Source organism: Podarcis filfolensis (genome assembly GCF_964270895.1).
Source record: "Podarcis filfolensis genome assembly, chromosome: 14".
NCBI lineage: Eukaryota > Metazoa > Chordata > Lepidosauria > Squamata > Lacertidae > Podarcis > Podarcis filfolensis.
The window spans coordinates 5,618,400-5,643,983 of record NC_139616.1 but is presented as its reverse complement, the minus strand read 5'-3'; the positions used below and the strand labels follow the sequence as shown (position 1 = coordinate 5,643,983).

Genomic DNA, 25,584 nt, shown 5'->3' with positions numbered 1-25,584 from the left:
GCTAAATCAGAGCAGATGGCTGTTCAGGTTTTCCCCAGAGATTGCTGTTTGTTCTGATTCAGTGGTAAATAGCGGGTTTTTTGCTGGGAAAAACAAAACAAAAAAGCTGTTAGACATGGATCTGGAAATGTGGAGCAAAGATGGATGAGCCCTATGCCACATCTGTGGCATTGTGGCCTTAGAAGCTGATCGGCCGGCTGTAGGCTTGGAAAACCAAGCCCAGGACTTGAAGTCCATGGCCACTTTTCTGAGAAGCAGCTGCCAGTTGATTTTAAGGAGCCCTTCCGGCAAGCGCGCTTAGAATCTGTGGCTCAAAAGAGCTGGCGGGTGTCTCTTCTGCAAGCGATCTGGGTGTTAACTTCATCGTATCTGTGTGACTCATCTAGAGAGGAAATAAAAATCATCACTTCTTAAAACTTTATCCAGGACTCCCTCCAAGAAGCAAGAGTTTGCCTGAGCACCCTGCAGAGGCCGATGATTTCAGACTTTCGCTGATAGCTAAACTTTATGGCCACAGTGGGTGAGGATGAACTTTGCCTCTGACCTGGATCCACAATTCAGAGTTTTCTTTTTAAAAAGAAAGAAATGCAGCTGCAATAATATTCAAGGGGGGGAAATCAGACTCGCTTCTCCCACTCTCTATTCATTTTGCAAAGGAAAATAAAGCTACTGAGGAGGAGGCCTTGCCTCTGTGCAGAGCAGAGTCCCACCAATGGGACGGGATGGCCGAGTTTCACCTCGGAAGCCCTTTAAGGGAAACTTAATAGTAAAGACTTCAATAACCTGTTTTCATTTGTCGGCTCTAACCATACACAGGATTAAAACTGATAACAGGAAACTTCGAAGACTGTAGGGGGGTGCCCTTGAGCAGCACATGATGTATCTGGCAAATGAAAAGACAAATTTCACCGACTCATGTGCGTTGAGGATGGTGGGAAAAATGGCAACATCAGTTGTTACCTGAATTTATTTGAAATAACACACAAACAATAGACAAGACACATATAATACAGAGGAGTACACAGTATAAATGCTTATTGCTAGCACGAGTTTCTTCCAAAGGCATGTAACAGAAAAATAAATGAAAATTATCCCTTCACAATGAATACTGGAGATAATAAGAAAACTAATTTCTTAAAGCATATTTCTTTCAAAAAAGAAAACAAAACTCTGACATAACTCTACAATAGGAGTATATGACATTCATGTTGCACAGCTCTGGTATAGCTTGCAATTGCATCTCCACGTTCGGAAAACAACAGCTTGAATTATGCATCTAGCAAAAAATATATATCTATATTTGGAGACAAACAAGGATGGCATAAATATCAAACATGGGGGGCAGGATGCAGAGAGTGCTGGGCTGGGAAGGGAAGGGAGAGGGGAGATGGAGAGAGCCTGAAGGGGGTGGCAGAGAGGGAGACAAAGAGCCCCACCATTCCAGGGGGAAGTTCTCCTGGGCAAGGCCATTGGACACAAAAGTGCATTGCGCAAGAGCACATTTGTGCAACTCATACTTGTGCCACTGGAGCTTGTGCAGGGGAACTTCCTGGCAAAGGGTGCTCCATGTGATGTAGTGGGAAGAGGAGCCTTTTGCATTAAATGTTTCAGGTTCTAGGCAGCTTTGGGCCAGCCAATGAAGTACTTTGCTGAGCTTGCACACTTGATCTGGATCCTTGTGTGTGGAGCAAGAGGCTGCCTTGGTCTGCTTTTCCGCCAAGCTCTCACCCCTTCTCACGACAACTTTCCAATGGAAGGTTCCTTATTAACTAACTCTCAACCCTTCAGCTTAGAGGGGATGAACCTTTTCAGTGTCCAGAGTTTCTGTCTGAGTTTTTGACACAGAGTGATTCATTTTGGGAGATCCATTTTTTGTAAAGATGCTGTAGCAAACATGGACAGCTGAGTACACACAGCTGTCTTTCAAAAGTCCAGAAAAAACCCTCCATCGACCAGTCAAAAATGCAACTTCTGCACTGGTGTTTCAACCGCCTCTGAATACCACCCTTGGGGACGTTCTGTGCTTTGGCCCAATTCCTGGTAAATTGTGTCCAAAAACTGCTGATATTTCTGTTTCATGATTGGCCACTACATTTCACATTTGTTCTATGTCTCATCCAGACATGATTTTGTCAGATGTGGGATGTTCCCATGGGGATAACATGCAAACGAATGTCTTTGAATTTGTTTTCTCCTTTATAAAGAACATGAGGCCTCCATCTTTCATCTGGAACAAAGGACTCCTGCCTTTGAAATTACCCCTGGCTGAATGAGGGTGTAAATCAGGAGACACCATTCCATGGGCTCAGTTGTGCCCTTTAGGTCTTTCCCTGAATTCCCCACTTTCTGGAAAGGGCGGTTAACTTCTTCTCCATTGAAAAGTACATAGAGCTGAAAGAGGAAGATGGAAGAGTGACACTCTTTCTCACTTCCTGTTTCAGCTTTTCAAGGTTCACATTAACTCGGCTAGATCTGTGACCAGAAGGGGTGACAATCACATCACTCACTGAAAAATCCAGATGTGCCCAGAGTTCTAAATGGTTTTGCAGCCACTTGTGTAAATTAGACCCACGTGTTTAAACCACACAGTGAACCCGGATCCACCTTGATGTATCAGTAGAGTGCTGGGTTTGAATTAGAGAAAACCATATTCAAATCTCCATTACACCATAGACCTTACTGAGTGACCTTGGGCAACTCACTGTTTCTCACCCTAACCTACCTCACAGGGTTATTGTGAGGTTCACACAGAGAGGGGAAACAAAATAAAAAAATTCCTTTCAGTAGCACCTTAGAGACCAACTAAGTTTGTTATTGGCGTGAGCTTTCGTGTGCATGCACACTTCTTCAGATACGCTGAAACAGAAGTCACCAGACCCTTATATATTGTGAGAGAGTAGGGAGGGGTATTACTCAGAAGGGTGGTGGGAATGGGTGATTGGCTGATAGGTGTGGTAAACCTGTTGATGACTGTTAACGACTGCAATTGGTCTTACAGGAAAAAGCAAAGGCTAAAAATAGCTTTATCATGTATAATGAGTTAAGAATCCAGTGTCTCTATTCAGACCAGGTCTCTCCATGGTTTTAAGTTTGGTGATAAGTTGCAGTTCAGCAACAGAGAGGGGAGTGAGTTAATGAGTGGAGCCAACATTGCTGTCTGCCTCTTGGTTCAGCCCTTGTTCTGCAGTTGGCAGCCAGAAGCACAAACAGATGAACTAAGTGGAACCATTAGACAAAGTGGTAAAGTGATGACACTGTGGGCCTTTGTATGTGGATCCGGCCTCCTTGAGGGAAACCACGCTGTTGCAGCGCCCTCCCCCTGGGCTGGTGCCACTGATGCTCACCTGGCAGCATCACCCAGCAGTCCCCTTCTGCATGCATTTATATCCTTATGCAACAGGAGCGATGTTGGTTTTGGGGAATAAAAAATAAGTAGATTTCTCATTCAAGTAGCACTGAGAGGCTGTGGCTGCAAAGGAGGTGACAGTCAAAACAGGGGCAGACTTTAGTCATCTTTCGTAATACGGCACCCTGTGGGAGGCCAAAATTTGGCACCTCCAAATGGATCTTCTCAATTTTGCGCCCCCTTGGCCCTAAATCTAGTGCTTCTCAAAGGCCGGCCACAAACTGCTGAATACCTTTGTTGAAACCATTATGGAAGGAGGAGCAGCAGAGCATCTCCTTCCTTCACAAGAGGAGGGCTGGCAAGTGTACTTGGAACTGGTAGGGTTAAGAGTAGCCATGACAAATCTAGGGATTGCCTCCTCCTTACTCAGCTTTTCTTTCTGGCAAGTTGGTCTTTAATAATAATAATAATAAAAATTGCAATTTCTCAGGTCAGACCACTATTCTGCAGAACCATGGCCAAAGGATTTATTTTTTTTTTATTTTTTGCAAGGCTTCAGTCAAGAGTGAAAGTCACAGGAAGCCCAGGTCACTTGCCACTGTTCCACCTTCCTACGTGAAATGCGGACCTGCCTGCAAAGAAGTCAGAAAAGGCAGACAAACTGCAGAGGGAGGTTCCTCCTTGCTCCAGGGGGCCAAATCAGCAACAGCCATTTCTGGGGCTCCTTTCTCCACACATTAACATATCATATGGTGTGATGTCACCATGTTGTTTGTCTCCCAGCTGCTGCCACTGATTTGGGGGTGCTAGGCAGAGCATGATGAAGAAGGGCAAAAATGATGCAGAACCCTTGTCACTAAAGCCATTTAGCGCTGCTCTGAATGGAGGGAGCTGTGAGGTTGCAGTTAACCTGCCGATTTGAACATCGAAACCTCAAATTCTGCTCAGGATTTGGAACTGCCCCCAGGGATGCAATGGGCTCATTTCCATTTTCCCACAGCTCCATTTGTGCAGATTCTGCCATGGGGTTCCAGGCATGCTCTTCCTCCTCACGTTCGCTGCCTGTCATCAGCTGCAACACTGATGGTAGAAACCCAGCTTGCAGCTGAAGAGGGTCAAGTTCCAGGAATCTGCTCCCTCATAACTCTACCTGGGAGCAGGTGGCTGAAGTGGCCCCTTTCCTCTCACCCAGCTCCTCCCTTTCTGTCTAGAAGAGCATGTGTCAACACAACCAGCCTTTTTTTTTGGGGGGGGGGTTATACTGCAAGTGCGCTTTATGTCAGATCCAAAAGGGAAATGGTTTCCTTACGAAGACACACCTGCAGCTACAGAGAGAATCCAAAACTCCATCATCGTTTTCTCTGTTGGAGCACTGTGTTTTTGCAAGTTTCCCTGAAATGAGGAGGAATACAAACTCACTTCAGGAGAAAAGGATTATGCTTTCAAGAACGTACATTACAATCTCCAGTTAAGTTGCCCACCTCCAGCCTTGGGGCTTATGTTTCTGGTAAGTGGTTGCTTGCTGAGTTTTGGGTCCCCCAGTGAATCCAGTTGCAGTGCCAACGTCAGACAAGAATGGAGCAAATCAAGGACATGATGGTTGGGAAGGTCAGTTTAAAAAAGGTTTTCTTTTCAGGAACATAATAGTGTGTGTTTACTTGTAATTTGTATAGTGGGAACATTTCTGAATGTTTTCTAACTGTACTATATTAAACGAGTGGTTTGTGGCCAACAGTGGGGTGAAAACCCATCCAGCTTAATGGCAAGCCTGGTTGCAATGCTATTTAAAAAAGAAATCTGTGTCATTGTTTTTTTTAAAATTCCTGAGTGCTAGTCCCCATAAAAGGAATACAGAGGGTCACTTGATGTACTGCAGTGATCGGCACATTGTCTTCTTACGAGTTCTTCTGAGGAACCTTTATCGTCACAGTCTTCACTTCGGAATATTCTCGCAGTCCACACTCTCCCCTAGAAAACAAATTAAATGTGCAAGATTTGTGACTAAACACCATGCCTTTCTACAAGTACCATACAAAGATGCTTATCAGAGTCTGGGTGATGCACCAACAAACAGGGATAGCCAACCCTCCCATACAATAAGGTAAGGAGGCAGATCCTGCGTGCCACTAAAGGAGGGAGAGTGAAAGACAAGAGATTTGACCTGAGAAATCCCTGTGTGATCCCCACTGAAATGAACGGGAGAGGCACATGTAGTGCATCATAAGCCTCCATTCACTTCAGTGGTGCTTGTAGAGGAGAATATCTCTCTGTTCAACAAAGGAAATGCAGACTCCGTGCCCTCCATCCCCTGCTCTCCCCCACCCCAATTCCCCTCTAGGGATACTGGCAGTGGTTTCCTCGGAGGGAGAATATAGGCAGTTCATTAAGCTTTTGCTTGGGGAGAAAAAGAACTGCCTCCACCACTGCTACAACCCTGTTTCCACTGGACTATAATAAAGTGGTTCAAGGTCAAACACTGAACATAACAATCTCCCTGCCCCCCCATATACTTTTGCCAAATTGAGGGCCATTTTGGTTGAGCTCTATCAGGCATTAAAATGCCCAGGGTCAGGTGCTGAAAGGTCAATGTGGATCCAGACTAAGGGCTTGTTTGCATGACTGCCTCCTCCACATCCACCCCCACAGCATCACCCGGAGAGCCACCATTTCCCCCTTTCTGTTGGAGGCACCATTTGGACAGGAATGAGCCCCAAAGCCCTGATTGGAAGTGTTGCTTACATCTCTCTCCCATTGCCAGACATTTTGAATCCTCCAAAAGGACTCTGGGCATTTAAGGCGTTGTAACAATTTACCCTGTCGGGGGAAGAAAGAAAACACATTGATTACAAAGTCTCCATGTTATCCCTCACCCCAGAAACAGACACCCCATTTTCCAGAGCAGGCATCCCCTGCCCCCAGCCCTCCTCCCTCCTCCTCACCAGACAGTTCCTGCTTGCATTGCGGAGGAAACGGTCAAGGCCTTGTTGATGTCATTGGTGAAGACGGCAGCAACCAGTCCAAAGTCTGAATTGTTGGCTCTTTCAATAACTTCATCCATGGTTTTAAACCGCAGGATTTCTTGAACAGGCCCAAAGATCTGCAACAGAAATGGAGTGGGCATTTGGGGTAAATTAAAATGGCATGCAGTCACCGTGGATGGGAGTCAAGTATGGATCTTGTTCAGATACGTTCAGAAATGTTTGGCTCTCATTCAGAAAAAAATGGATCTTGTTTAGAAATGGCACCACACCACCACCCACCCACCACTGAGATGCCTTCCTGGGAATCCAGCAAAGAGAATGGTAAGCTGGCACAGCTGGGTCAGGCAAACAAGGGGTGCTTCTTGGCTGTTGGGTCTCTTGACCAGTGCTCACCCTGGCACCCAGGGGGAAACTTCAGGAGCCCCTGTGAATAGGGTTTTTTCCTGGAAACATCCTACAAGGTCTTTGACCCAGAGTGGGGGGGAAAGAGGATGAGAGGAACCAATACCTCTTCCTTGGCAATGCGCATATCATCCGTTACATTGGAGAAGACAGTGGGTTCAATGAAGAATCCCTTCCTTCCCAGTCCTTTGCCTCCACATTCCAGCCTTGCACCTTCAGCAATGCCACTCTGAATCAGTTCCAGGATCTTATTGTATTGTTTCTTATCAATCTTTAAAAAGAAAAAGAAGGAGAAGGAAGGAAAGAGAAGATGAGCATAAGCAGGGCCCTGCAGAAACTGGGCGCACCCAATACAAGACCATCTTTTCCAGCGTCCTTTTTTCACAGCGGCCAACATGGTGCACCTGGAATCACAGGATCATTGGCTGTGGACATAGATTGATCTGCAAAGCACAAACCGTCTTTATCAATTCCTCCTCTTCATTTCTTTGCCGTGACTGCCTGGCACCTGGAGATCTGCTCTCTTAGAAAACTACACACTAAAGTTTACATGCATTGCATAGCTGTTATAGTGTTTTTGCCTGATCTCCTTCTCCCTCCCTCCCTCCCTCCCTCTAGTTTCTAGAGTAGTTTAACAATCAATCCCTCTTCACAAGGAACTCTGGGAATTGTAGCTCTTCAATGGGAACAAGGGCCTCCTAAGAGCTCTCAGCACCCTTAACAAATGACAGCTTCCAGAATTCTTTGGGCGAAGCCATGAGTGTTTAAAGTGGGATCGTAGCACTTTAAACGTATGGTGCTAATGTGGCCAGTGGTTTTCCAGGACTTGGCATGCACTGTAGAAATGCATTTAGTATCCGGGCCCCTTTACCTGTGGTCCTTGTTCTGTGGTGGGGTCAAAAGGACTCCCCACCACCCTCCTCTTGGCGCGCTCAATGCTCCTTCGAACAAACTCCTCGTAGATGGGCTCCTCCACGTAGATCCGGGAGCCGGCGGTGCAGCACTGGCCTTGGTTGAAAAAGACCCCTTGATGTGCCTGCTCCACTGCGTAATCCACTGCAAAAGCAAGAGAGCCACATGCTGAGGGACCGTTCCCCACATCTGTGGCTCCTGAGCCCACGTCACACACATCACTCCAAATAATGCTGCTCAACTTCAAAGCAACAGAACAAAACTCCATTGCTGGGGTGGTGGGCAGACGTTTGAAAAGATCAAAACATCCACACACATGTTATTTGTGTATGCTGCCGTTACTGCAGATGATTCATTCTGTTTTACGTAGGGATTCCTGTAAGAGCAGGGCAGAGATCAAAAAGGTTCTGAGGGCCGTAAGAAAGAACCCACGGCGCTCTGCAGGAGGTCCTGGATGTTAGTTACGACAACAACGGATTAATTAATATTTTGGCCTGCATACTTCAGACTGTGTCAGATCATAAAACCGCTGGCAGACAACTCAGAACTCAGCCTGTTGTTGAAATGAAAACCCAGTAACTGAGAACCGGCAGCTTTTATCCAAATATCATAAGAACGTAAAGACATACCAGAGGTCCATCTAGTCCAGCATCCTCTTCTCACAGTGGCCAAACTGATGCCTAGAGGAAGGACCTGTGAGCACAACAGCAACACTCTCCCCATTTCTGATTCCCAGCATCTAGCACTCAGAAGCATTACTGCCTCTGACTGGGGAGGTAGAGCACAGATAAACACTGGGCGGGGGGAGTATTATTTTTGTTTGTTACTATCTGATGTATTTTTGTATTTTAATATTGTAAACTACCGTGTGATCCAAGGATTTAATCTAATAAAGTTAATAACCCAGCCAGGTGGGCAGGGTAAAGGTAAAGGTAAAGGGACCCCTGACCATTAGGTCCAGTCGTTGCCAGCTCTGGGGTTGCAGCGCTCATCTCGCTTTATTGGCCGAGGGAGCCAGTGTACAGCTTCTGGGTCATGTGGCCAGCATGACTAAGCCGCTTCTGGCGAACCAGAGCAACGCATGGAAATGCCGTTTACCTTCCCGCTGGAGCGGTACCTATTTACCTACTTGCACTTTGACGTGCTTTCGAACTGCTAGGTGGGCAGGAGCAGGGACTGAGCAACGGGAGCTCACCCCGCCGCAGGGATTCGAACCACTGACCTTCTGATCGGCAAGTCCTAGGCTCTGTGGTTTAACCCACAGCACCACCCGCGTCCCTGATGGGCAGGGTATAAATATTATTATTATTATTATTATTTAAAATAAATTTAATAAACAAACAAACAAAATAGCCATCATAGCTAGTTGCTATTGATAGCCTTCTTCTCCCCAAATTCTAATCCGCCCTTAAAGACCATCTGGGTTGATGGCTATCCTTTTCTCTTGTAGGCGTGAGTTCCACAGTTTAACTATGCGCTGTGTGAAGAACTGTTTATCTGTCCTGAATTTCCCAGTATTCAGCTTCGCTGGATGTTCTCAAGTGTCGTCATTATGAGAGAGGCAGAAAATCTTCCCTCTGCCCTCTTTATTTCTGCTGCTGCACTGCTTGAGATGGCCATGCTGCAAGATCTGGACTCCCTCCATGCAGACTGAAGGTGTGGATATGTGAATAAATCATATTTCTTAAAGCTATGGCAGTCTTCTATTTTCCAAAGGAGCATAGATCTTGGGTGAATGCCTGGAACCCCCTGGAATCTCACTACCACTCAGCAAAGAGTGGCGATGGTGCCCAACTTTTACAACAATATATACACTTTTGGGGGGGATACCCTGGTATAACGTATTTTTTAAAGTAGTATACACTTTCCCTGACATATACATTTCTGTACATCTTAATTGGTTGGAGGACTGCATCACGAAACCAGTGTTTTGGTTTGCGGGCTGTTTCAGAAAGTGAGTGTTATTTACGTTACATTATTTGCATTAAAATGTGAACCTTACAAAACCCCTCCCTCGTCCTTACTTACAGTCGGCATCTGCAAAGATGATATTGGGGCTTTTCCCCCCAAGTTCCAGCGTCACCCTCTTTAAGTTACTCCTCCCAGCTGCTTCTTGGATCAACTTGCCAACCTGAGAAGATGAAGGAGAAAAGGCTTGAGAGATGGGCTCAGAGCGACAGGCAGCTCAAGGCACTAGTGGAATGTCAGGAGCTGGCTGGACAATGAGGAGAGGCGGGGAGCTCCAGCCAGAGAACCCCCCAGAGAAGCCTGAGAAGAGGAAGGCTCCAGGCCAGGGGAATGCTGGCGGGACACGGAAGAGAGGAGGGGGGAAATGGCTGAATACTGGACAAGCAACAGTTCTGAGTGAGAGAGACGAAGAAGAGTGAAATATACTCAGAGTCGAGAGTGGATTTCATGCTCTTTATTCCGCTCATAGTGGTGAGGAGGAATGGAAGTTCCCCCAGAATGTCTGCTTTATATACATTATTTACACAATGGGCCCCATGTGATTGGCTAATTCCGGGATTCACCTGTTGACCAATCAGGTTGCGGATTCACTTCCACCTGGAGCTGGATTGGGTGGCTCCTGTGGACCAATCAGACTGCTGTATTCTGGGCCCTATTGTTCTAGGACCAATCAGACTGCTGCATTCTGAATCCTATTGTTCTAGGACCAATCAGACTGCTGCATTCTGAATCCTATTCAACTCAGCACATAACAAAGAGGATGAAAACACTGCAGACATAGGACAGACAGTTGGAGGTGGGGGCTGAGACTGCAACAGATCCATAGGAGCCTGCCGGTCCTACTGTATTCAGCTCCCCTCTTGTCTCCAAGGTCTCAAGACACTTTTGCATGTGGCCGAACAATGGGCCCAGAGGTTTCAAGGGGCCCCTCCCTGGTGGACTGCAGGGAAAACAGCCGGATGGAGAGGAGGCCTAGGGGGAAGTGGGAGGCCCAGATTGCCAGTTCTGGCTACTGCTTCACTGGGGCCAGTCTCACCTTAGGTTTTTCTGTTTGTATTCTGTTTCCTTGAATAAAGAATCAACTTTACTGCTAGTCTCTGAGTCTCTGGGCTGACCTGCAGCTGAACCAGCCCTGACACGAGATGCAGGTGAAGATGGATAATTATGCTGGCATAAGAAACAAAACATTTTGATTCCCAGAAGCAATGGACAGATAAGAGTAGAGGCAGACATATCAACAATGGGTCTAAGAAGGGACTGAAGTCATCCTGGTCTCTTTGCTCCATACAAGTTCATAGAGATTCCCTGCCTGCCCACACAGTCTAGACGCTGGTTAGTCTTTTGACTGCAGTCCATGCGGGGAGATGGGCATACTGCAAGCAGTCAGAATCAGTGCTCTGTGCTCTCCAATTTTTACTCAAATGTAGGACTGTGGGCTTATCCACACTTACCTTTTGCCCCACTCTTTCCAGGCAAACATCTGTGCTTAAAACTCCAGGTATGAGCATTTTGTTTTGTTTTGCCCAGGAGCTTTCCTCACAAAAACCCGCTCTTTAGTGCTCAATCAGAGCAAATGTCAACTTGAGTTTCCGGCAGTGGGTTTTCATGAGGAAAGCTCCAGAGCAAAAGAAAAGGGTGCTCAGACACTGAGCTTTTAAGTGTGGGCCATGCCTAGGAAAAGCAGGGGAAAGTTAAGAGTGGATAAACCCTGAGACATTTTGACTCTGAGGCAGACATTTTGTATGGCAGCCAGCTGCCACACAATAATGGCAGGCAGCAAAAACCCTCAGCAAAACTAAGCAGAGCTTGCAAGAGCCCTGTGCGCCTATGCAACATCTGCTGCATTGCAATGGAGCCTTTCCTAGGAGAGTTGGCCATATCTGCCTGTTGTCCACTCAGTCATCCTTAATCATACACAAACCTGAAGTAACCCCAACAACCTTGGCTGTAGGCTCAGCTGGGCATATAATGGAAGTCAAGAGTGCCAGCTTGGCCCTGCGACCGTGGGTGCCTGGGGCCGTGGTGGCCCTGGTGCCAAATTTTGTGGGTGCCCAGCCCCTTCATAGGGAATTTTGTGGGTGCTCAGGCACTCAAGGTCCCAGGGAGCCAGCACCTATGATGGAGGTTAATATTGTTAACAACACAGAGAGAAGTGGGTGGTAGCATGACAGAGAATTAATGAGCCTTTTCTAAGGGATCAGGTGGCATCTGCCAGCATATCAAAAAAGGCATTCCACTACAAGCCAATGCTCATGGATAGATGACGGACCTCAACACTGTTTTGTTGCTGCCCACACTGTTGAACATGTTCAGATTTTTGCCAAAAGCACACGTGCAAAATCCAACAAGAGTGGACAACAGAGCTGAACATAAGAAGTGCCTGCTGGGTCAAGCCATTGGCCAATCTAGTCCAGCATCCTGTTCTCACATTGGCCAACCATAGCCTACACTCAGGCCATGAGTAGGACTTGAGCACAGCAGCCCTCTCCCCTCCTGTGATATGAAATGGTCATGCTTACCAACAGTTGTTTCTTCTTTCCCATCATCACTTGACAATGGGAAATGTGGTAAAAATGATGGCATAAGATGGAGGAAATGCAAAGCAGAGGCAATCTAGCCAAACAGTGCAGTTGGGAGGACAGAGAAGCCCAGTCCCTGGGAAGATCTCCTGTGCAAGCCCTGTTGACCTCAGCAGAGTTTCAAGAAGACCCATATGATGCTTCACTTTAGAGAAAAGCATACACCTTCAGACTTTTCCTTCAGAACTGACTCCATTCAGATGCTTTTGGCCTGAGACATCCTGATGGTTGGATGCAACATATCCCAAGAACACCAAATCTTTGTGGGATATTTACAATGCAGTCAAACCAACAATGCATGTTTGCTAGACAGGCACATGATAGGAGCTGACGCTCACAGAGGTTTCCTGTAAGCTTGCTAGAGAGCTCTGTGAAAGACACTCCCACTATGCCCAGCCAGAAGTAGGGCAAAGCCATATATAATCTACTTACCTGACTGGGCAATTCGTCTTTGCTTTCTGCTCTTTTGCCTCTCTTCACTTTTACTCTTTATCTCAAGCTGTAAATGTGAAAAACAATCTGCCATGTCTGACCTCCAATGCTCAGACTCCATCTTAAGCTAGACTTAAGCATGCCTATGTAACAGAATTACCATTTTAAGCCTGCCTGAACGAAGCTGCTGTATCTGTTACTCCTCAACAAGTATTCTGAGTGAGCAAATGCTTTTTACCTTTTACAAGACTGTTTATGTGATCGTTGTTTTAAGGGAGAAAAAAGGAGAATCCAGTCTGCCTTAAAGCATAGGTAAAGGTAAAGGGACCCCTGACCATTAGGTCCAGTCGTCACCGACTCTGGGGTTGCGGCGCTCATCTCGCTTTATTGGCCAAGGGAGCCCGGCGTACAGCTTCCAGGCAGTGGCGTAGCGTGGGGGGTGCAGGGGGGGCGGGCCGCACCGGGCGCAACATCTGGGGTTAGGGCAAATCCATGGGTTAGGGGGCGCAAATCCACGGGTTAGGGGGCGCAAATTACTTGCCTTGCCCCGGGTGCTGACAACCCACGCTACGCCACTGCTTCCAGGTCATGTGGCCAGCACTTCTGGTGAACCAGAGCAGTGCATGGAAACGCCGTTTACCTTCCCGCCGGAGTGGTACTTATTTATCTACTTGCACTTTGACATGCTTTTGAACTGCTAGGTGGGCAGGAGCAGGGACCGAGCAATGGGAGCTCACCCCGTCGCAGGGATTCGAACTGCCGACCTTCTGATTGGCAAGTCCTAGGCTCTGTGGTTTAACCCACAGCGCCACCTGTGTCCCGCCTTAAAGCATACTGGTTACTAAAAGGCTAAAACTGGTCAATCTAAGCTTCCCTTTTAAGTTGCAAAGAGATGCACTCTGCTAAAACGTGAGGAAGGAAGGATAACATCTAATAAACACATCCTCTCCTAACATCTGTACACATCCCTACAATCATCACAGCGGCAAACACCAAGCAATAAATCAAAGAACTAGCAATCTGTTGCCCCTTCGGTCTGCAACCTCATCCTGTCAACTGTTTCTATTTTTATTTATAAAATACCTCAGTTTCTTTCCCAGCCTTTCAAAACCACTAAACGCTCAAAGTGACACACAACAAAATCTAAAACAATCACATTTTCAGATCACAGCTAAAAACTCAATGAATGAAAAGCCAGCCAAGAGCAGTCTTGCAGCAAAACAATCCAGAGATGCTGAAAAGCCAACAAGAGGAAGCCCCAAAGACCTTCGCAAAGAGGGAGGTTTCCACCTGTCCGGGAAGGGAGTTGGATGAAGAGGGAGGCAACTTTGTTTTCCCAGGGAAGGAGCTCCTCAGAGTGGCTGCCACAGCAGATTGAGAGTGGGGATCTGATATCACCTGAATTATGGGACTACGTAACAGAGCTAGCTCAGTAAAGTGCGCAGATCAAAGCCTCTCTAGATATAAGCTTAATGAGCATTGCAGTTCATCTGGGAGAATATGTGCTCTAACTCCAATGCTACTCCTCTCCTCTCTTGAATGACTACTCACTAATTATTTGATTATTCCATATTTTTACCCTGGGCAGAGGTGAGGGAAGCTTTGCAGAGAGAAAAGGCAGTTCTTTCCAGTTTTCAATTTGGAAAGGGTTGCAAAGGGAGGTGTGTGTTGGCTTTTATGTCTTCTGCACTGCTCACTTGCTTCCTCCTTCCCATCTCTTGGCTCCCGCAATGAACTCCCCACAGACAGCCGGTGCAGCCCAGGAAGGGAATGCCAGGGAAAAGGTTTCTCCCCCATAGACAGTGGAGCCAAGACGTTTCATCAACAGGAATGTTGGCACCAGCATCCTCCACTCCTCAATCCCCACTTGGAATAGGTTGTGAGACTGGCTGGAGGGGAGGATCATTCTCTGCATAACCCAGGAGGAACCAGAACGCTGTGTGCCACAAGGACCTGCATCAATATAATCTCTGTTGGTGGCAAGGGAAAAATAGGTATATATACATTTATAGGTATAGGGACATGATTTAAAATTCGGCTGGCATGCATGTCTTTGGTATGAGAAGGCGAAAATCTATAAGAGTTTTATGAATCACATTCTTAGGAAGAATCTGTATAGAGTTTGGGAGAAATATAAAAATGTGTTGGAAAGAAAAACACCTTTATGGCTATCTCCCATCAGAGCAATTACAATTAAGAGAGTTAATATGGATATACAGTGGTACCTCGGGTTAAGAACTTAATTCGTTCTAGAGGTCCATTCTTAACCTGAAACTGTTCTTAACCTGAGGTACCACTTTAGCTAATGGGGCCTGCCGCTGCTGCTGCCGCGCAATTTCTGTTCTCATCCTGAAGCAAAGTTCTTAACCTGAGGTACTATTTCTGGGTTAGCGGCATCTATAACCTGAAGCGTCTGTAACCTGAAGTGTCTGTAACCCAAGGTACCGCTGTACAATGGGCGACTGTAACTGTAGACAATGGGCGACTGTTCCCTGTAACTGCTGGAATTTACATGGGGGAACCCAAACTGAAACCAATGGAAAACCTAAGGAACCAAGTTATTGCTTGCTTGCAATATCACCAGGTACATGATATGTTTAAATTAGATAGAAAGAATGGATTTTTGGACCAAAGTTCACAATTTGAAAAGGAACTCTTGCAAAATAAGGATAAACCTTTGTCTAAAATGTATAATCTTCTATTAGAATGGGAAACAAAAGACGAGCTTCAATAACACACTGGGCAAATGATATAGGACGCAATATAGATCTCAACCTCTGAGAGAAACTCTGGAAAAGCAACCTGAAATTTACAGCATGCTATTCATTGAAAGAGAACTACTTGAAAATGATTCATAGATGGTACTTAACTCTGAGTAGGTTGGCTAAGATTTATAAGACAGAATCAGATAAGTGTTGGAAGTGTAAAGAAGTGGAGGGAATGTTCTTCCACATGTGGTGGACATGTAAAAAGGTAAAAGGGTACTGGGAAATGATTTATAATGAATTGAAAAAAAATGTTCAAAATTACGTCATCCCCCCAGAACAGATTTCTTTTTGCTGGGGATAACCCAGACTGAAATTCCCAGATGTCAGAAAGGGTTATTTACGTATGCAACAACTGTGGCCTGTGTTTTGTTAGCCCCCAAATGGAAAGTGAGCGAGGTCCCAGCTAAAGAGGATTGGCAACTTAAGTCAAAAGCATATGCACAACTTGCAGATTTAGCATATAGAATAAGAGAGCACGGAGAACATACATTTAAAGAAGATTGGAAAATGCTTATTGAATATCTGGAAAATAACTGTACAGCTGAAAACACTGACAGCATTAAGATAAATTCAACAGAGTAAATACCGTATTTTCCGCCCTATAGGACACACTTTTTCCCCTCCAAAAATGAAGGGGAAATGTGTGTGCGTCCTATGGGGCGAATGCAGGCTTTCGCTGAAGCCTGGAGAGCGACAGGCGTTGGTGTGCACCGACCCCTCTCGCTCTCCAGGCTTCGTGCAGCTCTCCGCAAGCCGTGGGAGCCCGGCACTGGGCTCCCACGGCTTGCGGAGAGCTGCCTGTTCTGGGGGCTGGAGTCGGGGGAAGCTCGGGCTTCCCCCACCCCAGCCCCGCGCCTGGGGGGGAAATAATTTTCCCCCCTTTATTTCCCCCCCAAAAAAACTAGGTGCGCCTTATGGGCCGGTGCGTCCTATGGGGCGAAAAATACGGTAATTTTTTATGGATGTGAAAGTGTAAAATTTATTTGAATGGTTATAGTAATATATGCAAGGATGTATGGTATGTAAAATGAACCATAGAAAGAGAGGAAGGGAAGCCACTGGATATTCTAGAGTTTGTAAAATGTTTATTTGAAATTGTAAAACAGAAAATGTAATAAAAATTATTACAAAAAAGGAGGAAAATGGGTATAAAAAGAGACTTCCTGGATGCCGGGATACAAGTTTGGGGCAAGTACTCTTTGGCAAGAGAACCCCATTAGAGATTTTAAAATCACAAATTATGCTGCAAAGTGAAGCGTGGAAATATAGGCTATTCGACTTTTAAAATATGCCCTTGTGAGTTCCAAAACTTCTCTTTTCTCTTAGCATAGAAAAGACCACACATTTGGTAAGTTAAAAATTGTTTACTTACAAACTTTCCAAAGGTCAGATTCATGTGCTTTTTCATACATCAATCAGTAAAATGTGGGTTAGCTACAGTGGTGAAAGTTATTGGTATATAGGAAGTCAGGCTTGTTAGAGCCACGTGGTCTGAGCTTGGTGCAACCAGCTCAGACCTCTTTACACACTGAGCTTCTCAGGTCAACAGAGGTTTACCTTTCTCTCAAGGTGTTGGGGAGTGACCTAGTTAAGCCTAGCAGGACAGCTTACTCTATAGTATTAACCCCTTAATGCATTAATTAGACTTAAAATATTGGACAAATTTTGCTTAAAATAGATATATAGATATATAACCTTCTGTCCTCTATAAAAATGTGATTTTTTTTAAAGCTGTGCTTGGGTCACTCACAAGGGGCAAATGTCTTGCTTTTTTTTGGGCAGGAGTGGGGAAAGGAAGTCAAAGGGGATTTTGTGTTTATGTTTTTATTTCACTTGTATATGTAAAATAGAAAATGCAAAAATAAAATTTAAAAAATGTCTTGCTTTTTTCTGTTGTCTTCTCAATTACTAAATAATAATCCAGTTAATTTAAAGTACATTGAAAGGGACAAATAGCTCAGACTTGTTCTCTGTGATTATTCATGTCCTGCTCTTCACTGGATGTAATTTGTTTTAATTTGCTTTCTGGTGTGTGTGTGTGTGTTTTATTTTAAGTAGTCTGTTTTGGAGCTGCTTAAGGGGTTGTTTTGTGGCTGAAAGGAAGGTTAAATATCAAAACAAACATAAACTGCAAACAAGGATCTTGCAGGTATGAGAATATTCTCAGGTTCCTCTGTCAAAGCCTAACTCCCTATGCAAAGCACACCCACGCACCCACCCACACCGATTCTGCAGATGTGGGGTTATTTGCTACACAAACACACCACCTGGCAACAGACTGGCATGGAGAAGAGTAACCTGTGTTTGTCAGTCCTTGGCACACCCCAGAAGAACCTCCTTGGCCCAGATGAGCCAACCCAGATGCACACAGAGATGCACATAGAGATGCACACAGAGATGCACGGGTCTGGCAGGTCCTCTCAGCTCAGTCCATATCACAGTTGCATTTCAGGGCAGGGTCAGATGTTGGTCATCTTTGATAGCATGGCGCCCTGAGTGAGGCCAAAATTTGGCACCCCCAAATGGATCATCTCAGTGATGGATCTTCTCAATTTTTGCCTCCTTGGCTCCATGTTCTATGTGGGGTGTACCACCCTAAAACCAGCCCCGTCTCAGGGATCAGCTTTCAGGACTCCCCCAAGCTACCAGGGCTTACAAATGGCACAGATGGCCTGTGTGAAGAAGACCTTGCATTGCTCCATTTTTGATTTGTGTGTCGTCTTCCCACATTGCTGGTGACCCAAAACATTTCAGTGCCCAGAGTGACAAGTCCAAATGGCACCTCTTGCCTTCATTAGGAAAGTCCTCCATAAATCCCAGTGGTGCTGGTACAGCAGGGCTGGCCTATCCATGAGGCAGACTGAGGCAGCCGCCTCAGAGGGCAGAATCTAAGGGGCACCTCTGTGGGCACCCTACCATCGCCGCTACCAGAGAAGTAAGGAGAAGCATCTGGAGTGACTTCTGGCTTCCGGTGAGATCTTGCCAGAACCTGGAAGCTGCATCATCCCAGTAAGGGGTGGCAAGGAGGGGTGACGCACAGTGCGCGCACATAGCAGTACCCTCCCACTTCACTTCAGGTGGTGAAACAGGACAGGCCACCTTGTTGTGTAGAATTCCTGGTGGACTCTTTGCCCTATGGCTCCATTTGGCCTGTTTCCTCTTAATGCAGAGGTAGCCAGCCTTGGTGCCATCTGGATTTTGTCGGATCACAGCTCCCATTGCCCTGACCATTGGCCATGCTGGCTGCTGGGGCTGCTGGGAGTTGTAGTCCAGCAACATGCCAAGGGCACCTGGGGGAAAGTTGGTCTAGGCTATGAGCAATGATACCAATGACCATTTTAATCTGAAATGTAGCATTCATTCAGCACAGAACAGAGGTGGGGAAGATTTGTGGGCTCTGTGCCACTTCTGCTTTCAACAGGGCCAGTCCAATTTGCCCTGCCCCTCCACAAGTTTTGGAATCTGAGTGTTCTTCTGAGAACTTTTGAGAGAAACCAAAGAAGTTCAGTAAAAATGAGCGAAATGTCTCGCAGGGTTGATCTGGAAGGTCCTTGCAGGCCTTTAGTGGATGAGAAGGAAGAGCTGACGCAACAGGGTCTGGATCCTGCAGCATGATATCCATCTCACTTGGGGGGGTCACCTGCTGAGCAAGACAGGATCAGTGGTAATACAGCTGTTAGCTGCAAACATTTGCTTGGCATGACTCAATCCTGGACTCTCCTGTAGTTTGCTTTGATGGCCTCGCCCGGTATCTTGTTGACTAATGATGAGCTCATGCTTTGTTAAACTCACAGCATAAAGAAAACACCCGAGTTGCAAGCAAATCAGGCAAGATGCTTCCTTGGGCTTTTGACTGAAGTTGTTCAACCTAAAGATCTTTGAGCCCAAAGCGCTCCCTCTCTCCCTCTCCCCCCACTGATCTCCCTCTCTCATTAAACTGGGGATCTAATTTGTTTGCTTGGGTGTGTTTGTTGCATCAACCAAATCTTCATCTTTCCTCTCACTCATACAGACTTCAGTATGTTGGAACAAATGTCAGATGTTTCATTATCTTCAGTTTCTGCCTGGGAGACACCATATGGAGAGAACAATGTGGTCAGCTTGGAACAGAAGTAACCACTATGGCTGATTTTACCTAGAATGCAGCAAATTTGTAGCCCACTTCACACCCAAGGAAAAATGCTTGTGAGCTTCCCTAAACATCATCCAGTGACTGACCGCTGTCTCAGGTTATTCATGCTTTGCCCCAGACCCCTTTCAGTGTATAAGAATTGTCTTGGTGGAGGAGATCAAGGTTAGTCTAATCCAGCAGAGTCTAATCCTGATATACGCACAAACAAGGCATGGGAAGGAGGGCCATCCACTGGTTTTGCGCCTGGTGTCAGGTATAATCTGAGGAGCACTGCCTTGGCGCATGGAGGTTCTGCTTAGCTACCGTGACTTACAGCAGCCTTTACTGCCAAGTGTTTGGACTGCAACTCCCATCAGCCGCAGCTATTGATAGACCAATGCTCTTCCATTAATGTCTCCAATTTGTTTCTACAGCCATCTAGGCTTGGAACAGGACAAACACTGAAGGAGCAAAGAGAAGGAAGAAGGGATCCAGAGTTGAAAGCAACATGATGCTGAGATGCTGGTAAAAGACTCTCCTGCTCCACATATTCCCCAGATGACTTTGAGGCATCTGGCTATTGGGACTGGCACAGAGCCCCACCCAGACACTTCTGAAGTTGTTCCCAGACCTGAGATTCCATTTGGTTTGTTGCCTAAGGGCTCATTGACATTACATTGCCTATATTCTGCTTTCTCTTCATCCTTGATAACTGGATGCTCATTTAACAAGGGGCAGAGAGGTAGGAAGGCAAGTGAAGCCATACAGGGGATGAAAACACTCAAGCAGCCCCAGGAATACCACTCCCTGTTCACTTCCCAAGGCCAACGCGACAGCACCCCAGAGCTAACTGTTTGCTCGGAAGTAGGGAAAGAGATTTTTGGAGATGCTGATGAAGCAGTAAAGATCTCCAAGGACGTGCTCTGAGGGGAGCTGGCTTCAGGCACCAGGCCCATTGGCAGACCAATTTTGCATTACAAAGATGTCTGCAAACGTGACATGAAGGATGGCAACATTAATCGTGCCATGTGGAAATCCCTTGCAGATAATCGCAGCACCTGGAGATAATCAGTCTGATTGTGTATCCACAGCAGTGACAAAAGGAGGAATGACCTCTGGGAGGAGCACAGAAAGAAAAAATCCCATGGTGCATCTGCACAGACACAACCGGAAGCCTTCATCTGCCCCAGTTGCAAAAAAACATGTCCCACATCGGTCTCTACAGCCACAGCAGGCCATACTAGCCATTTGGGCTAGTAGCCACTGAGAGCGTTATGCTCCATGGATTGGTCCAATTCCCTTTTAGAAAAAGTCCAAGTTGGTAGCCATTTTGTACACCTTGCAAGACTGAATGTCATCATTTAACTTTGAGATGTGCAGAGAAGTCCCTCCTTTAGACTGTCCCGAATCTTCCACCATTCAGCTTCATGGAATGATCCCATTTAGTTCTTGCACTATGGAGAGAAGGAGAAAAACGTCCTTCTTTCTCCACACCCGTTTCTTCTACTTCTGAGGGCTCTGTGACTGATCTGAGGCCCAGCGGGGAAAAAAGCATGGAGTGTGGAGCACACATTTTGCTTTCCTTTCTCCCAAAGGCAGCATTTGGGCCTCAGCCTTGGTGCTTACAGAAACCCAGCGTTTTTGCAGAGCTGTCCCTAATGAGCCATGGCAGCATGAAACACAAGCGATGGGGGATTGTGCAGAGAAGCGATCCATGACGGGCGGGTTCGTGTAAGAAGTTGCCTGCCTGCAGGCTGGGGGGGACCGTCGCCCCGCTGCATCCCCACCTGGGAGAGGTGAGCCGTGAATGGGAAAAGAGGCGGGGTGCTGGGATGGGGAGAGCACATCAAAGGCTCCACAAAGATCTGACATATGGTCCATCTCCCAATCTCCCCCCAACACCAAACAGTCATTATTCAGGAGTTGGAGGATGACCAAAAAAAGTTAACTGGCAATGGCCATGTTGTTTTACAAGCAGCAGGGCTGCAAACTCTTCTTCCTAAATGCATGTGATTGATCAGCAAAGGCTGAGATCCTACAGGCACTTGTCTGGGAGTAAGCTGGTGTGTGCTTACCAGAAACGTCTTCTGAGTAACAGGTATAGAATTGGGTTGCACAGATGAAAGACTTCCATGAGCCTCAAGTCCCCACTTTTCTGTATGTTTCTCCCTGCGAACTCCAGTACTCAGATGGGCCCCTGATCCTAATCCCTCCATTTTAGGTGGTGAAGCTAGTGTTCACTAAGGACAGGGCCTTCCTTGTTGTGGCACCTCCTCTATGAAACAGCTTGCAGAGCAAGTTCCTTCACAGTTTCAGGCAGATTTTTCAAAAGGGTCTTTAGTTGTGTACTTTTTACTATTTTTGTGTTGCTTGAATTTGTAAAAGAGGCTGGATTAGTTGCTTGTCCTATCAATTTTAATGTATTTTTTACATCTTTTAAAAGTCAATAGTGCATACATTTGTGTTACTCTGTTTTTACTGCTGATTGTTAGCTGTGTTCAGTCTCTTTGGAGAAACAGTAAGGAGGTTTAAAAAGAAAAAAGTACTTTTTTAAAAACAAGTATATATATTTTTATACAGTATATACAAGTATCCCATTAGAGCACATGGGTCTCTGTATTGTTCATGTGAATGGGTATTGCACAGATGCACACAAATTATATTAGACAGCTGAGATCAGGGATGTCCAACAGGTTGATCGTGATCTACCGATCAATTGTGTGGCATTCCTGGTCGATCCTGGTCATTTGCGTGATCCTGATTGCCGCCCACCCACCCCCCGACAAAAAGCTCAGCAACTTTGGTCAATCCAATCCACTGTCAGTTTTTTATAGTGGGAGTAGATTGTAGTCTCTTAGGCGCTGGGCATGCCTGGCTTAGATGTCACAAAAGATGACAGGCTTGCTGTTCCCCACTCAGTGACCCTGACCTCCAGCTCTAGCCCCAACTATCATCCTGCTCTGAGAACTTGTTGTTAAACAGCGGTACACAAATACTGGAAACAAATAAATCCGTGTGCATTCATGAAAAGAACTAGTGACTGGCAACTGGTAGCCCAAGCTGCAAACCCTGTGGTTCCAAACTAAGGTCTTCATTGGTAGAGTGCTGTTTGCCCCCACCAGCCGTTTGGGGCTGAGATGTCCTCCCCAGCGTGGATGAAAAGCCAAGCCAGAAAAGATTTCAGAAGTTTGAGGCAGGCCTTACCAGGAAGCTTGTCTATGGGCCTGAATCTGGCAAACTTCGCCAGCCTTTCTATTGCCTGTTAACAAGACCTCTTTATATTTTCCTAAAATATCACTTGCTGCTCCCAGTTCCTGGAGGTGGTGGCATATAAATTTTGAAAGCAGGAGTAAACCCAGTCTTCACGTTGTGCAAGGGATATTCAACGGATACAAGCAGGAGAAAACAAACCATTTCCACCTTTATGTTAACGAAGCTAGGCAGCCTTCATTAGTTCTGAGAAGCCCAATGCTCTGCAGAACAGCTGATCTTACAAGACTGGTTTGAAAGTGTTACTACATCGACTTGCTGTTACAAGAATTCCACAGAACAGGAAATAAAAAACAATATGGAACAGTTTACACTCGCGTTACATTAAAATGTTCCAGCTGTTCCCACTTTAGGTTCTTAGAGAATTGCTTTTTTTCATCTCTGTAACGCTTTTCACTTCCTATTAGTAAGGCTCTTAAAGGCAGGTATTGAGTTAGGGCAAAATCCACAGCATTTTGAGTTTAAACGCCTATTAGAAATGAAAGCCCGCTGGAATGACGCTAAAAATTTATTTTGGCTACAAGAGACAATTCTGAAACCAAATCCATCTGTATTTTTCGTCCCGCAATCAGGAGTGCATCCTGCATGAGAGTCTCTTTAACTGAAATATAGGCCACATACAGCTACAAAATCTGTCAATGGAACCTGACTCTGTCTTTACCAGACTCTCCAGAATGCTCCGATATTGGTGTCAACAGGTAGTAGCCATCTGAGGGAGGCTTTGCAGGGTCTATGGCGAAGGGGCCCCACCTTGGGCACAATCCAGGGACAAGCTTATCTTTATTCTTTTTATTTTAATTTTACTTTTGTATGCTGCCTTTCCAAGGAGCCCGACTGAAATGAGCAGGCTTGTGGCACATCTCCCAGGCAGTTCAGCAAGGACTTCCTGGGGGTGATGCTCTGCCCTGGCCTTAACTGGGAAAGCGAATCTCCACCGCAGGCACCAGCATGCCTTGCTGGGTGTACCATTTCCTTCTGAGGTGAAGCCAAACACCCTCTAGAGCACCCACTTACCTCAGTGGATCCAGTGAAGGCAATCTTATCAATCCCCACGTGAGAAGCAATCGCTGCGCCGGTGGTGGGTCCAAATCCTGGCACGATATTGACCACTCCGGGTGGAAACCCAGCCTGTTGCAACAACAGAGAGAGAGAAGGGGGAGGGGCAAGCTGTTTAGGGTGAATGGACCACACACAAGCCAAGCTGGGCAGCTCCCTGGATGCATCCTCTGACCCAGTGCTATTTATCTAGAAAAAGAGGTGCCAGAACTCACCATGAACACCTCCCTTGCTCTCTTACAACCGAGTTCCAGAACTGAGTTCCGGCAAGGCCTGGCTGAAAAAAGCCCGGCTCTGACCCCGCTGCTCTGCTCACCTCCTTGATGAGGGCTCCCATGTGGAGCGCGGTCAGCGGCGTTTGCTCTGCCGGCTTGATGACGATGGTGTTGCCGCAGCAGAGAGCAGGTGCAATCTTCCACGCAAACATCAGCAGGGGGAAATTCCACTGTAGGAAAGAATGCAGCCATTATTACTAAGGCAGCCACATGACCCAATAAATCCTAGCTGCTCGAGTCCTCTGGAAGGCAAAAGGGTTGCCAAAGGTGGTTTTAGCTTATCAGTCCATCAGTGATATTTATTTACTTATTTAGTCCATTTTAAAGAACAAGGTGGAGAACATTAGAGCAACATCAACCTGCTCCAATGTTTGCGTTCCTCTTCTCTCCCTGGTCCTTTTTTCCTTTTGTATCATGTCTGTTAGATTGTGCTTAGAAAAACTGTAAGTGCTCTGTAGGTGAACTGTACTCATATTAAGCACAGTAATCATGCAGTGCCAATGTGTCGTTTCACTTCTGCAGCCTGGAATGCCTCTGGTTTGACCAGAATACAAAAGCATCATCGTCATCATCATTGTTTAAAAAATGAAAAGCAATCTTCCTAAAACTGGGCTTGCCCAACTGATGTCTTTGGATACTTTAAGTCTACTGTAAACTATTGTGTGCTCAACATGCAACATCCCACAATTAAATGTACACAGAAAAATCAAAAATCAAAGCCAAACTTCCTAAGTGAGGCTTTGCAGGTGTAGACCACGTTCCTCTAGCCTAGTACTGTGTTTCCAATAGTGGCCAACTGTGCAAGGCATGAGGGCAACAGCCCCCCCCTCCACTGCTTCTGGACATGGGGGCTCCCTTTAGCACTCATGACTAACAGCCACTGATTTACTTCTCGCTCGTGGCTCATGGCTCTGTGGCAAGGGGTCCATCATCACTCTTGTGACAGCAAATTCCATCAGTTGGTTCTTCTGCTCTTTTCAAACAGGCACTAAAATACACGAGGCTCTGATATTCGTCAGAACTACTACTGGGGATATTTTGGCTAACTATTTGAATGATAACTTATTTAAACACCACTGGTAGGGGGTGTCACTAGGACCCCTATTGCTGTGCAGTCCTGTACAAACACAGATTAGAAGGCTTAGCTGTGCTGATTTTAATCGGAGCTGGCACCGGGCTTCAGGACTCTGGGTTGACCTTGGCAGTTTCCGAGCAACTTGCAAACGTTTGTTTTAAAATGCTCATTAAGTCTGTGGGGTTTTGTAGCAGCAGATTACAGTTTGAATGCTTTTGCAGGGACTCTCTGGTTTTAACAGTGAGAAGCCATTCCAAATCAAGAGACGCAGTTACTAAAGGGGAGCTGGTGCACTGTTGTACCCCTTTAATGGGGGACACGATGGACTTCTTGTGGGGTTGCAGACCTTGGCTTGAGTAGCACAATTTCTCCAGCCAACCCTTTGAACTCTGTGGGGCCCTGAAGTTGG

At 46.2% G+C, this 25,584-nt stretch overlaps 1 protein-coding gene across 1 annotated transcript in view; it reads right to left on the bottom strand.

Moving 5' to 3' along the window:
• Window positions 1–949: 949 nt before the first annotated feature.
• Window positions 950–25,584, bottom strand: part of ALDH1A2 (aldehyde dehydrogenase 1 family member A2) — a 70,374-nt gene continuing 45,739 nt past the window's right edge. The window contains exons 7-14 of the mRNA XM_083586703.1: window positions 24,142–24,270; window positions 23,784–23,897; window positions 9,670–9,772; window positions 7,601–7,785; window positions 6,836–7,000; window positions 6,286–6,443; window positions 6,086–6,160; window positions 950–5,314 (exon numbers count right to left, since the gene is read on the bottom strand). Of these exons, the coding sequence (XP_083442829.1) occupies window positions 5,242–5,314; window positions 6,086–6,160; window positions 6,286–6,443; window positions 6,836–7,000; window positions 7,601–7,785; window positions 9,670–9,772; window positions 23,784–23,897; window positions 24,142–24,270 (1,002 nt within the window). The 3' untranslated portion in view covers window positions 950–5,241. The remainder of the gene's footprint in view (window positions 5,315–6,085; window positions 6,161–6,285; window positions 6,444–6,835; window positions 7,001–7,600; window positions 7,786–9,669; window positions 9,773–23,783; window positions 23,898–24,141; window positions 24,271–25,584) is intronic.